This window comes from Atractosteus spatula, chromosome 18, assembly GCF_055471065.1.
Source record: "Atractosteus spatula isolate fAtrSpa1 chromosome 18, fAtrSpa1.hap1, whole genome shotgun sequence".
Taxonomy (NCBI): Eukaryota; Metazoa; Chordata; class Actinopteri; order Semionotiformes; family Lepisosteidae; genus Atractosteus; species Atractosteus spatula.
The window spans coordinates 1,384,417-1,408,140 of NC_142723.1; the positions used below are offsets into that span (position 1 = coordinate 1,384,417).

The 23,724-nt window shown below is 47.3% G+C and overlaps 4 protein-coding genes across 5 annotated transcripts; 2 read left to right on the forward strand and 2 right to left on the reverse strand.

Moving 5' to 3' along the window:
* Positions 1-596: 596 nt before the first annotated feature.
* On the reverse strand, positions 597-7,345 carry dxo (decapping exoribonuclease). The gene is made up of 7 exons (XM_088937000.1): positions 7,333-7,345; positions 6,706-7,178; positions 5,442-5,668; positions 4,787-5,006; positions 3,625-3,760; positions 3,104-3,198; positions 597-2,638 (listed from the first exon to the last, which is right to left on the reverse strand). The coding sequence occupies exons 2-7, from the start codon at positions 7,170-7,172 to the stop codon at positions 2,515-2,517; spliced, it is 1,269 nt and encodes a 422-aa protein (XP_088793126.1). The 5' UTR covers positions 7,173-7,178; positions 7,333-7,345; the 3' UTR covers positions 597-2,514.
* A 501-nt stretch (positions 7,346-7,846) lies between these two features.
* On the forward strand, positions 7,847-11,143 carry LOC148818314 (winged helix repair factor 1-like). Of its 2 annotated transcripts, XM_088936218.1 has the most exons (6): positions 7,847-8,451; positions 8,962-9,113; positions 9,549-9,784; positions 10,318-10,415; positions 10,606-10,753; positions 10,891-11,143. In XM_088936218.1, exons 1-6 carry the CDS (start codon positions 8,346-8,348, stop codon positions 10,934-10,936), a joined length of 786 nt encoding a protein of 261 aa, XP_088792344.1. In that variant the 5' UTR covers positions 7,847-8,345; the 3' UTR covers positions 10,937-11,143. The 2 variants fall into 2 exon arrangements, with proteins under 2 accessions (XP_088792344.1, XP_088792345.1); XM_088936219.1 differs by lacking the exon at positions 10,606-10,753.
* A 1,681-nt stretch (positions 11,144-12,824) lies between these two features.
* LOC148818315 (zona pellucida sperm-binding protein 2-like) lies at positions 12,825-16,144 on the forward strand. The gene is made up of 12 exons (XM_088936842.1): positions 12,825-12,923; positions 13,353-13,517; positions 13,602-13,701; positions 13,778-13,965; positions 14,185-14,311; positions 14,413-14,585; positions 14,666-14,754; positions 15,017-15,144; positions 15,224-15,413; positions 15,485-15,626; positions 15,705-15,807; positions 15,891-16,144. Exons 1-12 carry the CDS (start codon positions 12,825-12,827, stop codon positions 15,980-15,982), a joined length of 1,596 nt encoding a protein of 531 aa, XP_088792968.1. The 3' UTR covers positions 15,983-16,144.
* A 2,881-nt stretch (positions 16,145-19,025) lies between these two features.
* On the reverse strand, positions 19,026-23,623 carry LOC148818316 (zona pellucida sperm-binding protein 2-like). The gene is made up of 17 exons (XM_088936843.1): positions 23,620-23,623; positions 23,471-23,582; positions 22,756-22,835; positions 22,611-22,672; positions 22,491-22,526; positions 22,138-22,302; positions 21,960-22,062; positions 21,678-21,865; positions 21,402-21,525; positions 21,142-21,314; positions 20,979-21,064; positions 20,046-20,173; positions 19,777-19,966; positions 19,564-19,705; positions 19,383-19,485; positions 19,220-19,309; positions 19,026-19,117 (listed from the first exon to the last, which is right to left on the reverse strand). Exons 1-16 carry the CDS (start codon positions 23,621-23,623, stop codon positions 19,224-19,226), a joined length of 1,782 nt encoding a protein of 593 aa, XP_088792969.1. The 3' UTR covers positions 19,026-19,117; positions 19,220-19,223.
* Between the last annotated feature and the right edge of the window lie 101 nt (positions 23,624-23,724).

A 23,724-nucleotide genomic window follows, 5' to 3' on the forward strand; every position in this document is an offset into this window, starting at 1 on the left:
CGGATCCAGCCCAGCACGTGGTCGACCCCCTCCATGACTTTCTCGCTCCTGGGCCTGTATTTCTCTGGGTACCCGAGGTTCAGGTGGAAGCAGACCAGTGCGGAGGCTGAGCCGAAGTACCGCAGCTTTGAGCGCTCGGAAAACTTCCTCGACCTGGGATCTTCCTGATTGAGCTCCAAGGAGAAACTGCCCCTTTCGCCGGTCTCGTACTTTTGGATGTCGAAGGATTCGGGATCCTTGACTCTTTTCACGTTCAGCTGGCGGCCCATCGCTTACATCCAACAGGGTAACGGACAAGGAAGGAAAACCACCGGCATTAGAAAGCGTGGCGGCAGCTCAGTTTAATGGGAATCGCCCAAGACTCACTTTGTTCTTGGCACTGAAGTAAGATCATCTTGCAAACAGGGGAGGGCCACCGTGTCGCTTTTCAATAGTTTTGGGTGCAACATTCATGCGTATGTGGGGCAAATTCAATCTTCAGAAGAATTTGGCGCTTATTCGCCAACCCGTTTTGCGAGATTTAGTTTGGCAACTGGCTGAGTTGCGCTCTTTAGGTATTTTGTTAACCAAACTAATTGACAAAAATCCTCAAGTTACAGACAAAAAATAAACTTTATTCCTGATGTACGGTTTAGCAGATCTGGAACAGAATTTAAAAATAATTTCGATATCATTTTGTCAATTTTCTGAGATTTCTGAGATCTACAAGACTGAGGAACCTTACATTCTACAGATTCATTAACTCATTTTCAATCCCAAAAGATGTGAAACAATACACATCATATTGCATGGTACAGTAAAGAAACAAATAGACAAGTTACACATTTTAATATACTATCCTAATGATATAAAACGATTTAATCCCTTACCCACCCAACCCAAAAATTAAAATCCAATTCCTACCAAACACCTTTTTTCATGCAACACAAGTTAAATTCTCTTCACCCTTTTCAAACTAGCTGCGTTGCAGGCAGAACAGAATTGAAACTGTGCAGTTTCTGTGTACAAAGATAAAAGGAGATGAGGAGAAATCACCCACATCCAGAACACTCACTTCACACAATAGTTGGAACCAGCCAGCTGCAGAAAAACACAGGCATCTCTACATCACAAATGTACCATCCAGGAACAGCTGGGCTTGGTATCTTAAGGTACAATTGCAGTAAGTACTGCAGGGCCTGAGGCCACATTAACAGTATTGAAAACTTAATTAGATTAAATAAACAGCTTTGCTATAGATAAAAATGTTGACTTGTGATGAATGGATAATTCAAAAGAGGGAAATCTCTTTCATTTTAAATGAGTGGGCACACTTGCCTTTTAATGACAATTTTGAATTAGAACTGGTCACCCACAGAAGCGTCCAGTTTGAACATTCAAGCATCGTTTGTTATTAATTTGTAAGAGGGATGAATACATTTGCAAGTCACCGTATCTGAACGTATATACACCCAATCTGATCAAATTTCACACTTGAATATGCTTACCTTACTCCTCGTCTCTCCCGTGACATATTTCGAACAAAGTGAGCTGTGCAATTTCAGGGATGAAACGGTTGAGAAGCTGTGATATGACGTGACCGTCACTAAGTTTCAGTTTTTAAGAATCGAAAGTAAAAAAACGAGAGCAGTCTGCTGTCCAGCTTTTGTCATTGGATGCACCCCTGTCCTGGCTAGCTGATTTAGACTAAGTTTCTAACACTTTACAAGATCTAGTACAGAAATCTGGATTTATTTAATGCACTGACTTATCTTTGGTTTAACCCAGGCCTGTACCTGGGTTAACACAGGGCCTCGTCTCATCAGCGCTGAAACGACTGCGAATCCAGGCTCGTCGCCCCGTGTCTTTCACGGAGACTGGAAAAGGGAGACGTTGCTGTTGCAAGACTTATGGACGATGGCCGCCTCTCACTCTAAATGCGTGATTCGCGTTGAAATCGGTTTATTTCAGTCCTGGCGACACACACTCCGAGCAGCGAGTACTTGCACGAGGAGTCGGGATCGAGAACAGTGTCGCGCTCTTTGCCAACCTGAGCCAGGAGGAAAGGGGGAGGGTCACTCTTCCGTGCCCAGCCAAGGACAATGCCAGCTGTGCTGTGCCGCCAGGGAAACCATGGTCACAGCTGGCTACCGACACACCCCAGATCCGAATCAGCACTGAGGCCTTGAGAACGTGACCCTGTATGGATGCCTCTCCCATCCAGTCAGGGCCTGAGGGTTCACTGATTTGAATATCCTGCGAGACGGACTCGACGCCGAACAGCAGCTCTCCTTTCTCTACCTGCGTCTCTCTGCCTCTTCCCTCCTGTACAGCCTGACCCTCCATTTGCAGTTCCCACAAGGTCCCAGGGGAAACCAAAGCTCAGTGTTACAAAGCGCTTCCGTGTCTTTACTTCCCTGTCTGAGTGCCGCTCAAGACTTCCTTGGCTGTACTGTTCTCCAGTGGGATCCGGCTGGATTCCTTAGAGCCATCGGGCCCTCAGTGGGGAAAACTACAGCGTTCAGCTGCGGTGGCCTACAGGAGGTCCGTGTTTGTCATCTCCTTCACATACCAGTCCGGCAGGAAGCTGTACTCAGAGTCCCTGTGAATGGAGTAGGTGACATCTCGGTAAGGCTCCCAGGAGAACAGGTACACCACCCTAAGGCACAGGAAAGACAACCATGAGCATTAGAGCCACCACGCGCTGCCTTCCTGAACCACCACATCAGAACATCAGTCTTATTGGATGGCTGCAGAGAAAAACATTTGCAGTAGTAACAGTCAGTCTAAGGGTAACCTTGCCATCCTGAAACCTTTTTACTGGAGATCTGCTTCGGATTACTGCAGCTGTGGCTGGCACCTACATACAGTAGCAGATACAAACCCATAAAGTCTTGCAATGATACAATAATAAGCCAACCCAGCTGCACCGAGGGCTGTGGGGAGTGTGGAACAAGCTGCCCGGCCACGTGGTCAAAGTCGACGTCCAGCCTTCTTTCAGGAACCGGGCTGGATGAGGTCCTTGGACCAATTAACTACCATCTATCAAACGAGCTTGAGGGGCAGACTGGCTCTTCTGGTGACCCCTGACCTTGATGCTGACAGTGCACACTCCCGACCTCACCTGGGGTCGTCCTCTGCAACCACAGTCTTGACGAAGGACAGGAAGTCGCAGCAGAAATTCATACAAACTGTTGGCTTCCAGCAGTTCTGCTCACTCTACAGAAGGGGAGGGAGAGAAACAATCGATTTTTACTTCACAACCCCTCGGGCCAGTGTTTCTCCAACATAAACAAACTTTCAAACAGCAATGTCGCAAGTAAGCATGATAAGTAAATGGGTAACGAGCTCACCTAACGTAAAAAGAGTCCAAAGAGCTGGAACAAAACCAAAACCAGCTGTAGATAAACCATGGAAACACCCAAATACAAAGAGTGTGACACTCTCTCACTGGATCAAAGGGCACAAAAACTGTAAACAGCTCCTATATCCTTTCATCCACTGACTGAGTGTTACACTATTTCCTTAAAGACTTACTAAAGACCAATGACACTCAATATAAAAGGAAACACACTCTACTGTGGACCCTAACTTGCCCTCAGCTATGTGTAGCGAGAGCCGAAGGTGAGGGTCCACAACGCCAACCTTAATGAGCTGGGAGATCTTAGAGGTGTGAAACGTTTCCACGGAGACGACGACCCCATTATCGTCACGGAATCCAGCGACAATTCTTGGGACGGCCGGGAGGAAGGACTGAGCCCACCACTTCAGCAGCTTGTACCTGAACCAGGAATCAAGAGGCATCAGAATGCAGCAAAAAGAAAAACAGTGACTGGGATGAAATATATCCACCTTGCCGACGTGGCAGTGCTGTGTGAGGACTGTGTATACAGTACAGCATGCTTAAAACTATTCTGGTGCAGTGGAGGCTGAACTGTAGCACACCTGTTTAGACCCATTATGCTTTGCACACTAGACAAAAATCAAAAGGCTTGAGATTTTATAATAAATGCTTAACTGAGCCTTCAGGACATATTATTAGACATCATCTTGTAAGGAGGCCCTGCTGAACTCTGTCTCTAATAATAAAATAATACTACTAATAATAATAATTCCTTACACTTATGTAAAGTAGTGTTTTTCTGGACACTCCACTTTACAGGTCATGGGGATCCCCTCCACCACCACCAGTGTGCAGCCCCACCTGGATGATGTGCCAGTACACTCCCCACACACCAGCTCTCAGTGGGGAGGAGAGCAGAGTGATGAAGCCAGTTCAGAGATGGGGATTATTAGGAGGCCAGGATCAGAAAAGGCCAGAGGAAAATGTGGCCAGGACACTGGGGTAACACCCCTACTCTTTTTCGAGAAGTGCCTAAGATTTTTAATGACCACAGAAAGTCAGATCTTTTTTTTTTACATATAGTGTCCCCATCACTATACTGGGGCATTAGGACCCACAGAGACCGCAGGGTGAGCGCCCCCTACCGTATCTACTAACACCTCTTCCAACAGCAGCCTTAGCTTTCCCAGGAGGTCTCCCTGTTACTGGCCAGGCTCACACCTGCGGAGCTTCACTGGGCTGCCAGCTGGGAACTGCAGAGTGATATAGCTTTGAGCTCGTCTAAGAATGACACTTTTCTGACTAAACAGCTCCCAGCAGGGAAGGCGGTTTTTGTTCTGCCTGTAACTCCTGTCCCTATCAGCGCGACGTGCAAGACGTGATACTGAACTACAGACGGTACAGAGCTACAGACCAGCCCTTCTCAGCAAGACAAATAACAGGCACCTCGGTTTTCTTCCGCACCTGTGGAAGTTGCTGCGCTGTTTCGGGGTGCAGATCTCGGCGGAGGTCTTCAGCTCTATGTAACAGCCCGGGGCGGGGGGCGACAGGGGGCTCTCGTCCCGACAGTCCACCTCTCCGGAGAAGAGCAGCCTGTGGCCGGCCAGCCGCGTCCGGACGACGGTGCAGTAGGCCTCATTGGTGTTCACCACCCCGCGGGGGTCAGGCCTGCCCCCGGGCTTGTCTGCAACACAGGGGCAAGAGGGCAAGAGGCTAGGGAGGCAGAGCCGTGGGCATGCTGCCTGCAGGGAGACTGTGTACTGCATACCGTTTGACTGGAGCACCGTACCATGGGCTCTCACTGAAATCGAATGTGTCGGGGGATACAAGCCTCGAGCTGTGATCCTTGCGTCTCACAGAGCTTGCCAGGGCAGAAAGCACAGAAAAAAGGATCAGAAAGTTACAGGAGCTCGCAGACTTGGGATCGCACCATGACACCGGTCCTGTTTCCCACAGGGAGACACATCCTCAAAGTCAGCTTTCACGCCACACAGAAAAAGAACAAAAATGAGGCTGGAACTCGTCACGCCTGTCAGGCCTGGGTGCTAGGCAACGGTGCCTTTTTGGGTTTCGGGACAGCAGGAGTTAGGTCTTGCAGCTCTCCCACGGGCCTGCCTACCTGCGCAGGTGTACTGCTCGAACTTGTAGCCCCAGAACATCATCTCCTCGTGCTTCTCCGTGCGGCTCTCGCGGCTCTGGCGCGCGGCCTCCGTCTCCACCTCGCTCACGTAGAGGGTGCCGCCGAGCTGCGACACCGCCAGCAGCCAGCCCTCCCGCATCTCGTACGGCGTGGTGAGCAGCTTGGTCAGGTGACCGCGCCACGTGACGAAGTCCACGTCCAGCCTGCTGGCGCCGGCAGAACCGCAACCCCAGGAGGAGAGGAATGACACCGCCGTTAACCCCTCGCCTCCTGCTGGCCTTCGCCCTGGAGCTCTTTCATTGAACCAACAAAGTTCAATTTACACCTCTGATTGGCTTCATCTAGAGGTGAATAATTGAACTGAGAGCTCAGGTGGAACAGAGACCAGCAGGTGTGGGAGAGCCCTGTGTTAAGCTGTTTCATTATGTCACATCAAGTCACATTATTTCATTAAAGTGACTTGACTGGTTTCTGAGATCACTGGGAATGCAGTGTTAAAAAAAACACTTGTCTTTAAACCAAGGTATGCAGCTTTGGGCTTCTGCTGGGAAAACCACAGTATTAAAAGGAATAACTCCACCCTAAACAGTCTGCAAGACACACAAGCATGACCCATGTGAGGGTCCCAGGCCTGGTCCTGGAGGAACACACGCCTGCTGACTGTTGTTCCAAGAGATCTCTGTCACACAAACTGAACACACAATTCACTTCATGAGAGCGTTCGAACTGTTTGGCTGCTTTCAGCTCTTCGATCTTTTGGAAGTGACCTTTTACCTACGGCGCTGCAGAAGCAACATACACACTTGTGATTGGGGGGAAAAAAAAACTTGGCAAATATTCCACTCAAGCAACTTACTGCTTTTGTTCAATTAAGGCTGCAATGAGGTGATTAGGTTGGGCTGGAATGAATCCCAGCAGGCATGTGGGCCACCAGGACTAGGACAGGGAACTCCTGATGCTCCTGCTATCGGGTTGCTGGGGTTTGGAATCTGCATTCATTTCTCACAAGGTAAAGAAAGGAGTGCTGTTAACTACCTCAGCGGCAGCCTCCAGCACACCAGTCCTGGAGTATGTGCCCCTAGTGATGTGCAAGAGCAGCAGAATTCACCCCTCCCCATCATACTCCTGCTCTTCGTGCATTTGCAACAGGAAGCGCAGCTCGCTTTGACAGAGGGGCGGGAAACATGCAAGAGCACAGCGTGCATCTTTCCCCTGAATGACTCGGGCGTCCAGCCAGCCCTACCTATTGAAAGCAGGCAACGCCATGCCACCTTGGCCCTGGGTGCCCCGGAGCTTTGATCTGTTCGCCAGGATCCACTGGAGAAGGTGATCCAGTCCCTCTTTAACGGCCTCGTCCCTCTTCACGTACCGGTCGCGGTAGCCGTCTCTCAGGTCGAAGTTGGGGCAGCGCTCCGGCTGCACGTAATACCTCAGCTGCCTGGCGTCGCTGAAAAACCTGCGCTGGGAGTCCAGGGAGAAATGCCCCACCTCCACCGGCTGCTTGTACAGCGGGAAGTCTCTGTCGTACATCTGCCTCCGTGTGCTCAGCGCCCGGGGAGGAGGGCAGCCGGGAGAGCTTCTCTCTCCGCGGCTGGAACTGCCTCTCTTCCTGTCCTCGCCCGTCCCGCTCCTCTCCTCCCTGCTGCGCTTGTGCTCAGACCGGACACCGGCTGACCCCCGGTGGCCACACGGGCTGTGGCGACGGTCCATCGTCTTCTGCTTCGATCAAAAAACAAACAAACAAACAAACAAGCTACATATTAACAAGTTTTTTTTTTTCCCCGCAAAGCTTTAACTTTGAATAAACGTATCTCCTGTCATGCCTTTGCTGCTAAAAGACCGGTAGCCTCTTTCCTATCGGCACACGAACCTGCCGGTTCTGATTCTTTACTGCTGCGGTGACAGAGTGTAAAATCCCCAGGCTCGCCCCTGATTCAGACTGCGTGCCAGGAACTTCCTTGCGCAATTTAGAGAGGGACTAACAGCAACGTTAACTCGCCAATGTCCGTAAATTCCAATAGTTAATCATCTGTAGGAGCGTTTCATTGTTGTCCCACTACGTACACACATTACGTACCGTTATAAGACAGTTATATTGTCACTCCTGCGACCCCCATCTCTTACATGTTCAAATTATTATAACCTGATCCGCGAACGCAATGGCGCAATTCAATTCTTTGCAAGAGAAAACAGACATTAAAAAAAACATACATTAATACTCCCAGGCACCCAAAGCAGTCACACCAGGTGTACAGTTCAATGTAGTATGTGAAAAAGGAATTGTAGTACCTTATTTTAAATTAAGCAACTGAGCCGCCATACCTGCGCACACAGTGTTCGAATGGCGGCTTTGTTTACGTCATTGTCCTGCGACGAAAAATTGCGTCACAACCAGTCGACACAGAGTGCTCAGCTGGCAACGAAATAACTATTTTTTGTAGTTTTGGAATAGTGGTTGTTTTTGTTGTGGTATTGAAAGATAAAATTAGACATTACCCTCTGATACGTGGCTTTAGGTTGCTGACGGTTAGTTTACTGAGTTGATCTGGGGTTTAAATTACCAGGTTTATGTTTAGAAACCGATTTCGATAACTAACTTCCTCCCAAGAAAATAAACCAATTTCACATCAAGAGTAGGCGTCTTGTATGGAGTCCTGGCTTCTGCACCACCTTTTTGAATAAAACAGTTCTAATGAATACGTTTTACGTTTTTACTCCAGTCCAGGAACCCCTTCGTTATTGGAATGAGTAAATTACAGGTTATGCACTGATGTATCTCTGCGTAAAATAAGTGAGCACAAGACTTCCTCGACCTGATCGCGGTGCATGAATAAAGGCGAGCATCGGAGAGGTTGTTGATATTGATGTGTCCGTCCCGCAGCGATGAACAGAAAAAGGACATTGATATCGGACACCTTCAGAGCTAAAAAGAGGAGATCCGAGACAGAGCGTGGACTACAAGAAAATGGCAAAACGTCAATATCCCAAGGTATTGAATTACGAATTATTTCAATCTTATTAGTCTGAGCTTTTTTTTTAACAGCACCCTTTAAAAGACTTTATGGTTGCCAAATGATACTCTTTAGTACCTTGGCTGAATAATTAAATACAGTAAGTTATTTCTTTCTGAAACAGAAGTGACAAATGCCACAGGTTTGATAAAACAAATAACAGAGAGTGAAAAATGATGGATAGTTATTGGAGTAGCCCTTTATATTCCAGACCCCAGGTAACTCCGTTTTGGGGACTTTTCTGCAACAGTTCAGCTTTCTCTTTCCTAGACTGCAGCATTCCATTGCAACTTCCTTACAGAAGTTGTGATCACATTGTCAGTGCTTCTTAGAATTGTAGATGAGGATAGAAAGGCAAGCTTGTAGGTGTTTTAAATTGGCAGTTACATGGGTTGTGTGAGTGGTGACAAACTGAAAACAGAGCTATATTACATTATATTGCCAAGATTAAGTGGGATCCTATCAGCTCCTTGATTGTGTTATTCCAGCTGCAGAGGGACCTCTGGACATTATGGCAGCCCTGGAGAACTTGATGTCTCTGTTTCCTCGAAAGCTGTTTAATGACACCCTGCCGCCCATAGTGATGAAACACCAGCTCTACAGTATTCATAGAGACAGGACACTTGTGGACCGGCAGCTGGTAAGACTTCCCTCACTCAATAGAGACTTCTAAGAATAAAAGAAATGTGATTTGTAAGGACTAAAAAAACCAGGAGAGTGTTTTGTCGGAGGAAAGTTGTGTTTGCTCTTTTTCTTCGGATATTGTGATGTGATATAATTCTAGTGAGCCTGGATGTATGTAATAGTTGATTCTTGCTACGCCAGGATACCCTGGTGGGTAAAAGCTTGCTGGAAGTGCAGGTGAGTTCAGGATAGATCAGAGTCCAGAAAGCCCTCTCTTCCAGCATTATAGCATAAACGTTTCATGGTTTGATGTCGTGGAAAGGTGCCGAAGAAGGTGAAGTTTAATTTCTGCCTTCCTGAGAGCACGTTTTCTGAGCCTCAGTACTGACATCAGCATTTTCTTTGCAGCTGTACCTTCATGGCCTGTTTTTCTATCCCTCCCTTCTCCCAGAGTGAACTGAAGGACCAGGGGAAACTGCTGATGTTCCAGCTCGGCTTCGACTCGGACACGGCTGCGGTGGTCTTTGCAGATGAATACAAAGCCAAAGTGCTTGCGGGAGAAGCCGGGAGGGAGACGTTTGGGACCGTGGAGAGGTTCCTCGAGAACGTGCTGCCCTTGTGCTCTGACCTGAGTTTTAACAAAGAGAAGATGCTCGAGGAGTTCCTCTTCACAGACCAGGAGATCACGTACGAGACGGCCTTACACTCATCTCTCTTCCCATATTCCCTTTAGCAAGCTGGCAATTTTTGTACAGCATTTGCTAGTTGTTGTAAGGTGCTTTTTGTTTTATAGGTACAGTATAAGTGTGGCGTAGTGGTTAGCATTGTTGCCTCTCAGCAACAGGGCTCTGGGTTCAATTCTTGGGATGCTGTCTGCCTGGAGTTCGTATGTTCGTCCCGTGATCATGTGGGTGTCCTCTGGGTGCCGTTTTCTTCCCGCAGTCCAAAGACATGCTGATAGGTTAATTGACTTCTGGGAAAATTGTCCCTGGTGTGAGTGATTGTGTGCGTGTGCGTCTGTGTGTTTGTGTTTGCCCTGCGATGGACAGGCATCCTGTCCAGAGTGTATCCCACCTTGTGCTCTTTGCTTGCAGGATAGGCTCTGGCTCCGCCTCCACCCTGAACTGGATCAAGCAGTTAGAAGATAGATGGATGAGGAGGGTATAGTTCGGGTTTCAGATCTCTTTCACTTGTCATACCTTTTTTTTAAAAAAAAACAGACAACTTGTGAAGGCTGGAGTGCTGACGGTCCGAGACGCAGGAAGCTGGTGGCTGTCCATCCCCAACACCGGCCGCTTCACCAAGTATTTCCTTCAAGGTGGGTGAAGACAGGGCAGCACCGCTGTACCCTCTTGGGGAGAAGGGTGTTGCGGTGCAGGTGTAACTCATTCTTAGAAGCGTGCTCAGAACACTGTAAGAATGATCAAAACTACGCAAACTCACTACAGCAGAGTTCAAGGGAGATGTCCCTGCTTTGTAAAGCCGATGTCCTTGGGTGGCTTCCACAGGTCGCAAAGCGGTGCTTGGCATGATTAAAAAATCCAGGTACGGCGAAGTCCTGCAGTCCAGCCTGGAGAACAGGAAGGTCACCTCCCAGGTGAAGTTTGGGATTCAGTACCACATCCATGACATCATCGGCGCAGAGCTGGTGGAATGGTAAGACAGTGGTGGACTGATGGCATTAAAAACATTTACGATTTGCTTTCTAAATCATTCTTCTCAATAACCTGTCATATAACAGGAAATGTTGGTCTTTAATCTTTAAGTAATTATACCCTATTCCCCCCCTCCAGCATACCTACTACATCAGGAACGTTACTCCGGTTTGCAGACACGTGAAAACCATGTTCCCTCAATGGAGACACAAACGCATCCTGTTTCACATCCATCTGGGAAGAGGCAGAGGACGTATTTGCCAAAATTTGATTGGTTATCTGTTTGAATTAATTTGGTACTGCACAGAGTTAATTATATAACCTTATGTGTATGTCTTATTTAAATTTGATTATGATTTAAATGCTGCTTAAATAAAAGAAGTGACGTACTGTATGCTTCGCACTGCCTCCATCTCTGCATGCTGCACTGCCCATGCGTTCTCCTCCTCAGCAAGACCAACACCTTTCTTCAGACAGAGTTGGATGGCATAGGTTAGGCATGGAAAAGCCAACTCAGAAAGTGCTCTTCAGAGAGTGCGAAATTTGCCAGAAATTTTTAGCACTTGTAAAGTTGCAACATTTGTCTTCACTATGACAACAAAAAAATGTAGCAGGTTAATGGCCGCATGGACACACGGTATACATTTAAACACATTGTCACCACAGCCTCAGTCTCTATCCACCTCTGTTCCTTGGACAAAATCAACAGACCTGATCTTGGATTTTAAATTTAAATTTGCCGTGCTTTATTTATTTTTTTGGTCCGGGAAGAGCTTCTGGATTTATATTTGATTTTCTCGGAGGTGGCAGGTACCTCAATGTGGGCACCAACGGTGGGCATTATTGTCACTGTCCTCTGCGACACACACAACAGTGCCCTTCAGCGCTAAAGGTGTGAACGCATTCACAATCCGCAAGCCATCTGTACCGATATTTGCATTGCCGTTTCAGAAATGCACGGTCTTCCGCACACAACAGTGCCAAATGTAGCCACTGCTGTATTTTGCTTTAAGATTCACTACCGAATTTATCCCCTGAACAAACCAAACGAGGGGCTTTCTTAACGCTGACATCCAAACACTATTTCAGGGCGTCTCGCTGCTTAGTGCTCGGTACTCAATTACTTGTCTGTCAGATAAGCCGGCTGTAGCTGTAATCACTTAGAGCAAGCCCAACTCAAACACGAAGACTAAGCCAATTAGACCAAACAAGCTTTAAATGGGAAATTCTTGCCGTTTCCATATACAACCACCTTATCAAACATAAAATACGTTTTTGTTGAAAACCGAATTTGCAAATGACCTAAAGTAACACATTTTCCATTTTCCAAACGCTTCGGAACATACCGGGAGAAACATCGAGTCAAAGGCTGAAGTATCCACACGCTTTATCTGAAACTGTTGTTCTCGGAGTGAATTGAATCATTGTTTTTTTTATTCGTGGAAAGGTGCCCGTGGCTGTCGGAGCTTCCACTCTAGAGGACAGCGAAGACCGAGCCGTTTCAAATTCAGACTGAGCTGCCAGCACCCACCGCCAGTGTCATTATGAAAAATACAGTATGACAAATGTTGTTTTTTTTTACTATCAAGAATAATGACTGTTGAGTGTTTTGGGCCATTAGTACCGCAGATGATCACCCCCCTCGCTACTAAAGATGCTCAGGTGAAGCCAATAGCCTCCACGACGTCATGACGTCGTCACACGATTTCCAGGTTAAGTTTATTGGTCTCCACGTCCTATTGGTCTAAGAACAGATGAGCTGTTATATATGTATTTCGTCACGGATTTTTTTTTAAGTACTTTATTGCTGCCGCTGCAGTCTTCCCATCGCGGAGGTAGTGTCTGTCATGGGGTGAGTGTTTAAATCGGGCTGAAGCGGTTTTATGAGGTTGGAGGGCAGGCTTTCTTCTTGAGTGGGTTGTTTTTTTTGTTGTTTGTTGCCGTTTAAGGTGGTTTTTAGTATCGATTCCTGTGCTGCTGTTGGCCTTCAGATGGCGAGCAGGGGAGGTCTTGGCCAGTCAGTGGAAAGGTGAGGAATGAAGTTATTTTCATTCCTGGTGGAGAAGGTAGTCATGACTTCTTACTTGACTTTCCCCCCCACCCCTGCAGCTGAAAAACCAGTTGTTTCCATGGAGGCTGACCTGTCTTACTGTAGCAGCATGTACACTGAGGTACGATTCCATGCTCTGTTGGCTATTCTGTATATAAACATGAAAATTGGGCATGATCCTTGTGCTTCCCATTCTCCTTGTCTTCTCTTAAGGCTTACATTCCTCAAGACCTCCCGCAGTTTAACACTGTAAGTAGGCTTATTTCACTGCTCTTGTGCATGGGGAGGGGTTTCAACACGTATGGTGTATAATTGCATCAGTGCCATGATCCTGTTTCTGGCTGAGTAAACCATATTTTTCATAATGGGCATGAAAAGGAAACTGCTACAGTATTTGCCATCACTCATCCATCTGTGCGGAACAGTGTGGGACTGGAGTTGAGGTTGAGAAGTTTCTGCGAGCTCTAGCTTGGTGTAGTCTCTGAAGGGTCCTGATTGGCTCATCCTTGACACCAGTGGGGGCCGGTGCTTCCTGTTTCCTCTCCTCTAGGTCTTGAAAAGTGCTCCTGAGTGGTCGGTGGTGGTGAATGATGGGAGGGAGCAAGTCACCATGACGCTCAACGAAGCCAGGCAAAATGGCTATGGGCTGAGCAGCGTGGCGGGCAGCCTGGTCATCCGAGCGTACCACACCGCGGTGGGGCTTCAGGTCTTTCAGGTCTGGTGCCCATTTTCTCCACTTCCTGCCAGCTGATGTCTACTGGCATGCATGTTCTACTGGTTATACTTCTTCTCTTCTCAGAGACCCCAAACAAAGCCTCTGTACCTGGCAGATCTCCAGCTCATGACTGACCTGTATAGCGTGTCCCTTTCCATCCACGTGGTCATGATCTGTGTGCCTGGTAAGACTCCCCACCCAGTGGGCTTAATGCGCTGCATATGACTGAAGAGCCACTGACCCTGTTGATAAAATTGCAGATGCTTTCAGCTGTGGTGTCACAAACCTGACTATTGAAATACCACCCTTCTCTGGGATGTTCCTGCGCATGAGCGTTGGGGGACGGACCTACTTCCTGTCTCAGCAATACCCCGATCTGCAAATACAGAGTCAGGGGGATGAGCTGCGTGTGATTGTCCCAAATTCCAGCACCCTGATGCAGAAGAGGGTAATTTTTTTTTCTTTAAACATTGTCCTTGGCGAAATCATCACAAGAACCATAACTGGCTGCTGAACTACACTTTCAGATTACTTTAGCTTCCCCCTCCCCCCCCAAAAGCTTCTCTACAATGCCTACCTCCATGGCATTGAAATGCTGCCAGTCTGTGTTAGCAGACTGTCTACTCAAAGCCTCTGGGGTGAAATTCTGACCACCTTTGTGTTGTAGAACTGTGTGGATGACCACAATAAACCTGGGCAGCAGAACTTTTTGCCGGAAACCAAGATGATCTTTCTTTTGGGTGGGAAGGAGTTCTCTATGGCTTTGGAGCCTGCCTGCCCATGTCAGAAAGCAGGCCGAGCTCCTGAAGGCAAGTCCGCGCTGGCCATTCTAGGCTTCTCTTCTCTGCCTGCTTAGTTGACACCTCCAACAGTCCTCTGCCATTCGTCTCTGCAGCATCGCTGTGTAAGAATGGCCACATGGACATTAATGTATCAGCCAGTGCCACCAGACCTGCTCTGGACCTGTCTACCGTGCAGCTGAGGGATCCGTCCTGCAGACCCGTTGGCGTATCTGCCGAGAGCCTGCAGTTCCACATCCCACTCGATGGCTGTGGGACCACTGCCAAGGTAGGCAGGGTCGGAATGTTATTTAATAAATCCCTTTTATTGGCTTTTTTTTTTGCTCAAGCCCTTTTATTGGATTCCAGCTTCAGCACGGCCGGCTCATTTATGAAAACGAGGTTTTTGCTGCGAGGAGAGCTCTTCACGGGACCATCACACGGGATACAGAATTCAGGCAAGTCTACGTTACCTCCTCTGAGGAGTTGTATCTTTTCGCATGTGCCCTCATCACATATCTATTGGGGAAAATGTATAAGGTTTTCCTAAGGAAACGGCTTCACTACTTGGTGATCTCTGAGTATTGCAGATAATGGACTATATATTTCTGTAGTGATTCTGCCATCATGTCCTGCAATTCCCTGAACCCAATTTAATCTCTCTAGTCTGTCAGTCCGGTGAAATGACCTTGCAGCTCTGCTCACAGTCCTCTCTTGCAGGTTGACAGTGGTGTGCTACTTCAATGGCAGCGCTGAGCCCTTGCTAACCATGCAGATGAATACCAGAGCCCCACCTCCTCCTGTTCTGGAGCAGGGAGAGATTCAGGTGGTGCTTCTTGCCTATCCAGGTACACTGCTTTCACAGAGCTGTCCGTGAGGCTGTTCGTACTGGGCTGGTTTCAATGCTCCTGGTTTCCTGTATTGTAGATGTTCAGTACAGCAGGCCCTATGGCACCCAGGACTACCCCATCCTGAAGTACCTGCAGGAGCCAGTGTACCTGGAGGTGCAGGTGCTCAACAGACAGGACCCCAACATCAAGCTGGCTCTGAATGACTGCTGGGCTACTGCATCCCCTGATCCCAGCACTGCTCCTCGCTGGGACATCATTGTTGATGGGTGAGAAGTCCTACACTGACTGAAACCCCTCTACCCATCATCCAGCGTCTCACAGGCCACCTGTCTTCCAGCTGCGAGTATGAGGAGGACAACTACAAGACTGTGCAGCACCCCATGTCCCGCTTCCTGACTGTCCAGTTCCCAAACCACTACAGGAGGTTTGAGGTGAAGATGTTCACCTTCGTCTCCGAGGACCACCAGCTAATGAACTCAGTAGGTTTTGAGAAGGGCTGTTGGACCGGATGCTGCAGAGCTGTCTGGACCCGTCTGACTCCCCCTGTTCCTCTGCAGGTGTACTTCCACTGCAGCACCTTGATCTGTGTCTCCCAGCGTCCGGACTCTGCCTTGTGCTCCAGGAGCTGCCCCAGTGGGTTTCAAGGGAGGAGGAGACGAGGTGAGGCTTTTCTGCAGGGTGATGGACAAGCACAGTTCAAAACTGCCCTTCAAGAAACAACTGAATTTGGTTTCTGTCTCTAGGTCTGAAAAGGATACAGCCCCACCCCATTCATGATGTAACTAGTTTGCCAGGAGCTGTCATGGTTCAGAAGACTCTGTTAGATTGGCAATGATCCTGAAATTGAGATCGTTGCTGGGATATTGAATCAATCAATGCTTCGGGGTCTTGCTTTTGGTTCTTTTGCTTGGAAGAGGTCATTTGGAGCTTATAGCAGCACTGTGGTCACAAGCTGAAAAGTAGGTGGAGACTAATAAACCTTTAATGTGTACAAGCTGTCTGAGTTTTCCTTATGTGAACTCAATGTACAGTACTCTGGTTATTCAGAATCTTTCCAACCACACTAGTCACAATTACTGATTGTATTCATGTCCCTTAAGACTGTAGCCTTTTTTCACTCCAATTCCTTAATGGAGGAGGGTCTTGACATTTGCCCATGTATCCTTACATAAATCAATACACTATAATGGGTATGGTAAAGACCTATGTAACCCTAACGTAATGATTAATGTGAAGCCTACATTGGTACTTTAACATTAGTCAGCTACAATGATCTGTAATTACAGGCTTATGGAAATCTTTTGTGCATCTTCACTCCTTGCTTTAGGATTAGTACACCCTGCTCTGTAAAGTTGATACAGCCTCTCATTCCTTAGCTGCTGCAGAACTGGGATGGTTGGTTTGTTACAATGCAAAAACAAGCTCAGATGGAGATGTTGGGTAACGTTACTTTTGCAGCTGGAACCACTACTCTCAATGGTGTGTGCCCAGGCAGTATTGCCGAAGGCTATGGTACAATCCTGTTACTCATTCCTGTAGATCGTTGCTGTTACTTTGCTACCTGTTTGCTCAACTTTAACCCTAGAGGACATTAGAACAGTGGTGTCCAATCCTGCTCGTGGAGGGCTAGTGCATCTCCAGGTTTCAATTTCATTTCTGCTCTTAGGCCACTAATCAGCTCCTTTTGCTCATCTCTTAGCACCTGAAAAGCTACTTCTTTGAAAGAGGCCTTAATAACATGTGGGAGTAGTAAAAAAAAACCTTCCCTTGGCTTTCACCTGTGCAGCTGTATAACTAACAAACTGCAGGTGCTACATGATCCTCCATGCTTTTTCAAGATGGGGGGGGGGGGGGGAACTTGTTTAGGCTGATGAAAAGGACTTGAATTGGTACATGAATTCTTCCTTCTAGTCCTCATCTTGAAGCATGTAATAAAAGGAACAAAGTGTCAAACTGAAAGCAACCTGTTAGGTCAAAGTTGTGTAATAGACAAGTAATATTTCATTTTTATACATAATTTGTCATTATCTAATAGATACAAGATGGAACATTCTTGCCCCAATATGTTCCAGGGCTTAAGGGAACGTCTCTCACCAACTACAGTACCTAAAGGATCATAAGCAAAGAAGCTTGAGGAGACCAGATGCTGGTACTCAAAATCCTCAAGGGCATCGATTTCATGATGGCAGCCTTCCCCACCCCCAACACTGAACCATTAAACAGACCAGCAGGAACTCCATTTGAAACCGAACCAGAGATACTTCAGCCATAGGACAGAGGAGGGTGGAACAAGCTACCCAGCAATATTGGTAAAGTCAAGACTCTGCCTTCTGGAAACAACAGGAGGAGCTCCTTGTATCCGTTACTTACTACACAGGCTAAATGAGTAAAATAACCTCTCGTAATACTATACCATCAGCCCCGTTCTCCAGCTGCAAGCTCAGATTCACATTCAGAAATCTCCTCCTTATAGATTTCTGATAGGGCTCTTATCTAAATGGTGCAGGAGTACATTCTTTTAACATGTTACAACAAAACAGACAGCTGCAGGCACAGGGTAGAGGTGGTCACCGTCCTTCTGGTGAGTGACTGGACAACACGTTCAAGAACTCATGAAAATAGACCTGCCCTGTCCCCACACGGCTATAAGACTGAATGAGCTTAATTACGTCAAACCTGTTCCCGAGGAGCTGACCTGCAGCAGTAGCAGTTGCATTATTGAACTGGGATAATCTGCTAAAATCAGGTTTCTAGATGCATCATATGTCAAGAACAGCGGAAGAGCCCACAGGGAGACATGAGGGATAAGAGCAAGTTCAGCCAGTGCTAGAAGAACCATCTTTGGAATCCATGAAGCTGCCCTGCCCTCCACTTGTGGAAATTCACAGAGGACTGTGGAAGACTGAGGGAGAGATACTCTCAGGAAAGGTCAAGCCAGTGACTGGGCCCAGGAGAGGTTTTTCCCATTTGCACCTAAGAGAATGGTCTTTCTCCCACTAAAGCCTGTGATTTTTCACACCCATGTGTTCCATCAGAATGAAATTAAACGACACTAAATGGCATATTCCTGTCCAATTTGTGTTTGAAAGACACCCAACAGTGTCCTGTACCTTGTGTGTTCCTTTGATATGTTAAGGTCTCACCTACATTTACTGTATAAAAGGGAAAGTATAACTTCAGTCAAGCAAGCATGGTTACTGAATGCTAGAGGAAACCCACTCCATGCTCTGCTCCCCTGCAGCTGATTGAAGGAAAGATCTGTTTGACAATCTAACCTGAGGGAAGACTGAGTTTTCCTTTGACACAAGGAAACTTGAGAGTAGACCTCAGTTCACAGGACTGTCATCTCCCAGCCCTTCTCCCAATGTTGAACTTGAAGCATGAAGAGGAGGCCATTGATGAAAGCAGCACAATATTGGTGATAATTAGGGAAGAGGTTGTATACTGTGGCTGGAAGGTTTGGCAGGTCAGCCAAGCCAAGCCTTTTAAAGTAACGTCACATCTTATTTGCCAACATTCCTCCATGTTTTGATAGTGAACACTGTACTTCTATACAGGTGCACAGGCGAAGCAAAAGGTAGAGTAATGGCCAACCTGTGCCATTTGTTCCCCAAAGGCTCCTGTAGCAGTCTCTCCCCAAGTCAGACTGTACAACTTGGTTGTATTGTACACAGCCTTACTTCCTTTAGAGAAACCTAAAAAAGCTGCAGTTTAGAACAAGAGAAGAAATGGCTGTTCAATGTCCAGTTTTCCCATTAGAAACCTAAAATGAGCATGTAAGCCCATGTGGCACATGGGGAAACATTTCATACAATTAGTCAAGTAGTTATTTCTGGGTCACTGGGAGTTTAGAGCAATAGAGGGAATTAAAACCAGTCTGCAAAACAACCTTTATTGCTGCACCAAGATTACAGTGGCAATAAGTCTTAACTGCTGCAAGTCCAATAGGCAGGGGGGTTAAGTTTCAAACCTAAGGAGAACAGAAATGATTAGAATTATTTCTCAGGAAACTAGAAGCGCAAGTTTGCTTTTCATTATTGAAACACACAAAGCCAAATGTCAGGATTCTTACCAGTTCAGTGTAGAGCATTCTGAACCATTACTGGTCCTGGCAAGCTCAGTAACACCTCACCCACGAAGGGGGAGAACTGATCCCTCAGACCTACAGGGAGAGGTGTTTAGAGTTGCTCTGAAGAAGGACAGTGCTTGTCCATCACCCTGCAGAAAAGCCTCACCTCGTCTCCTCCTCCCTTGAAACCCACTGGGGCAGCTCCTGGAGCACAAGGCAGAGTCCGGACGCTGGGAGACACAGATCAAGGTGCTGCAGTGGAAGTACACCTGCAGAGGAACAGGGGGAGTCAGACGGGTCCAGACAGCTCTGCAGCATCCGGTCCAACAGCCCTTCTCAAAACCTACTGAGTCCGTCAGCTGGTGGCCCTCTGAGAGGAAGGTGAACATCTTCACCTCAAACCTCCTGTAGTGGTTTGGGAACTGGACAGTCGGGAAGCGGGACATGGGGTGCTGCACAGTCTTGTAGTTGTCCTCCTCATACTCGCAGCTGGAAGACAGGTGGCCTGTGAGATGCTGGATGATGGGTAGAGGGGTTTCAGTCAGTGTAGGACTTCTCACCCATCAACAATGATGTCCCAGCGAGGAGCAGTGCTGGGATCAGGGGATGCAGTAGCCCAGCAGTCATTCAGAGCCAGCTTGATGTTGGGGTCCCGTCTGTTGAGCACCTGCACCTCCAGGTACACTGGCTCCTGCAGGTACTTCAGGATGGGGTAGTCCTGGGTGCCATAGGGCCTGCTGTACTGAACATCTACAATACAGGAAACCAGGAGCATTGAAACCAGCCCAGTACGAACAGCCTCACAGACAGCTCTGTGAAAGCAGTGTACCTGGATAGGCAAGAAGCACCACCTGAATCTCTCCCTGCTCCAGAACAGGAGGAGGTGGGGCTCTGGTATTCATCTGCATGGTTAGCAAGGGCTCAGCGCTGCCATTGAAGTAGCACACCACTGTCAACCTGCAAGAGAGGACTGTGAGCAGGGCTGATAGATCCACTTTCAGGTAGTAATGGAAGAGATCACATACAGGTTTGTAGATGTCCACAGAAACTGCACATTACAATCTGTAGGAGTCTTGCGCTGCCAAACAAAATTTCACTTGTTTGGCTTAATCAAGACCTTTAAAGTGGATGCAAATATCATACCTACTGCAGTAATTTCTATATCTGTAGGCATTCAATTTCTACTTATGAAAGAGGGATATGTACACACTCAAAAGGCATTAGATTTTATATATTAGTTGTAGCAATAATTATACACCTATTCCTAACTTTAGATGTTTCACAAAGTTTGCCAGGACAACACATGTATAGCATAATTTAAAATTTCCAACCAGAGGACCCCTATTTGTGGAAAGGTGGGATGGTTCCCCTCGCCCCCCCAAGAAATGCAGGAATAATAAAGCCCCAAACAATTTATTAGTACACTGGTGTCTTAACCTTCTCCTGGATGGTCAGTGTCAGCAGGTTTGAATTTCAACTCCACTCTTAAGATGATAATCAGCTGGTTTTGCCCATCTCCCAGGTCTTCAGGCACTATGTCTTTAAAAGAGACCTTGATTACCTGCAGACACACTGGCAGGACCAGGTTTGAACACACCTGTACTCAGATGAGTGACCACTATAAAGGGGAGCCACTTGGTCATTAGTGTTAGTAAACCACAAATAAAGAAGGTCCTTTAAAAAACAGGCTTCCTGAACTAATGGATAAACTGGCCACATGTTCAACAAAGTTCACAAACCTCATATGGGAAAGCAGACTTGCCTGAATTCAGCATCCCTTGTAATTTCCCCTTGAATTCTCTTCACAGCAACAATCTCATTTTCATAAACTAGTTGGCCATTCAGCATCTGCAGAACAGCGACAAGTTGAAGTGCTACAGTGCGAGACGGGAGGAACAGCAGGTCAGTCGAGAGCAGGACTCCACCTTGACGGTGGTCCCACAGCTGTCCAGGGGGATGCGATACTGGAGGCCCTCCGCAGACACGCCGGCCGGCCTGCAGGAGGGATCCCTCAGCCGGACAGTGGACAGGTTCAGCGCAGGAATGGTGGAGCCCACCGATACTTCTACATCCATGTGGCCATCCTTGCACAGCGCCACTGCAGAGAAGAGCACAGGAGCGGCCAAGAGAGTGTAGAGAGTACAAACAAGCAACAACTGTAGGACTTGCCTAGAGGAGAAAATACCCATGTTGCACTGGCAAACAGGCTCAAGAGTCATAGAGAACTCTGCTCCTCTCACATCAAAAGTCATCTTAGTTTCTGGCAAGGCATTTTGCCAGGAAGATGCATTGTGGTCATCCTCACAGTACTGCAAGAGGAAGACAAGATTTCACTTAAACATCTTTAGATACAGTATTACATTCAACCTGCTCTAGCATTGACCATCAAACATTGGATTTTAAAAAATCCAAACTGAGTGGAAGGATGTTGATCTCTCTTGTATAACAGCTGTTGTCTTACCTTCTTCTCCACCAGGGGGCTCGAGAACAAGACTGAAACCTGAATCCCATCAAACACTTGCTGGATTTCCAGATCAGGGTACCGCTGGGAGGGCAGATAGGTCTGTGTTCCGACAGTCATGCGGACAAGGTTGCCAGTGAACTTCGGGATGTGGATGACCAGTTCGGTCTTGCTGCACACAACCGGATCTGCAGTTAGAGGTGTAAGAGGTGTCTGCCGTCACCTGCATGGCATGATGGGACTTTTGATACGTCGGATAGAAAGCAAGAACAAGATGCTTACCAGGCACACAGATCATTACGGCGTGGATTAAGATCACCACGCTGAAGTAGTCATTCTTCAGCTGGAGATCTGCCAGGTAGAGGGACTGATTTTTCAGCGGCTTCTGGGGAGAAAATGCAGAGTCAGAATTCTAGTCCAGTTTCAGCCAAAGAAAACAGAAACGACCATCGCCACTGGCCTCAAAGATCTGAAGTCCCTTCGCAGTGAAGTAGGCTCTGATCACCAGGTTGCCATCCACTTTTCTCAGTTCGTAGCCATTTTCACTGGCCTGGTCAAGAGCCATAGAGATTTGCTCCCTGCTGTCATTCACCACAAAAGACCACTGAGGTCCCTTCATGATGGCCTGAAAGAAAACAGCCCCACCCAGCCAGTTTGAAAACAGGAAGATGGTGAAGAAATCAAGAAGGGGAGATGTTTCAGTACGCCAGTGATTTCAGGAGATCAACGTGATGCTTTGTGAATTAAATATCCACCACGAACCCATCAAGATCTGCATAAAGGATGGTTTATCAAGTGATGAGCTGAACTTACTCTGTCAAAGTCTGGAAATATTTGAGGAACTGAAGCCTGTGGAAAGGCAAAAAACAAACAAGTCAAGTTTGCCAAGACAAGAAGCCTTTTAGTCGCTCTGTTCTTCTATCGAGTCTGTACCTCCATGTACGTTTTCCCACAGTTGGTATTGTCCACTTCTATAGGTATGACGGACCCGGGGCCTAAAGACCAACAAGACCGTGAATACAAACGGAAGTTCACACGCTTCAGTAAAAACGAAAGCTGTTTGCTCAGAAGCCTTTACCCTTTTGAGCACTGGCCAAGACGTACATAGCCATGAGGCGAAGGATCAACGACGCCGAAGTCGATAACACGTCAAACCACCTTCACAAAAACAAAACAAAAAAATGAATTTAATACCACGTAACAAAAAAAAAAATAAAAAAGCGTGCTCGCGTGAAAGCGCTTACCCCATTGAAACCGCTGGTCTTAACCACCTCCACGCCTAAAAAATTAGCGCACAAAAAAAAGGCTTACAGCCAAACCACCCGTAGGCACACGTATATATAGCGTGTCACAAGTTACTTTATTTTCCCCACGGGCCAATGAGACGCGCAAAGCAATCACATCGTGAGAGACGCTGCGTGTAGCCAACCAGCGCACTGTCGGCTGCACAGAACTCATTTCTAAATCGCGAAAGACCATAAATCCGTTTTAAGTGATCCCAAATCGGGGATATTCTTACGCGTTTTCTTCCTGTGCTGCTTCAGCGCCAGAGTAAAAACAGGAGAACCACGCCGCCGTTCTGACAACGGATGATCATCCGAGAACAAAATCTTATTTTACATATTACTGAAGTGCGTCATTTCGCTATTGACAATATTACCGGAATGCAGACTATTTGCAATCGGTAATAAATTATTGCGCTATGGTTTGTCGTTATATAGCAGTATGCGCGCTAACATTGTGTCGGAGTTGAGCCACACTTTCATAAGATAACAAATGTTTCACGCGCTTACCATACCGAAATGATTTCAAAGAGCAAAATAACTACAACATCAATCGACACATTGAAGTACTTTATAGGTCGCGTCAACGACCACAGCTGTATTCCGGAGCCCGACGCCAGGCCTGCCTGATTGGAGCGCTCCTCCCACCGGTGATCAGCGCATTATTGAGCGCAGGAGGCGGCGGTGGCCGCGCCTGTCTGGAGGCCGGCTATTTAAACCACAGCGGAACCCCACACCGCTATCTGGTTGTTGTTGGAGAAACA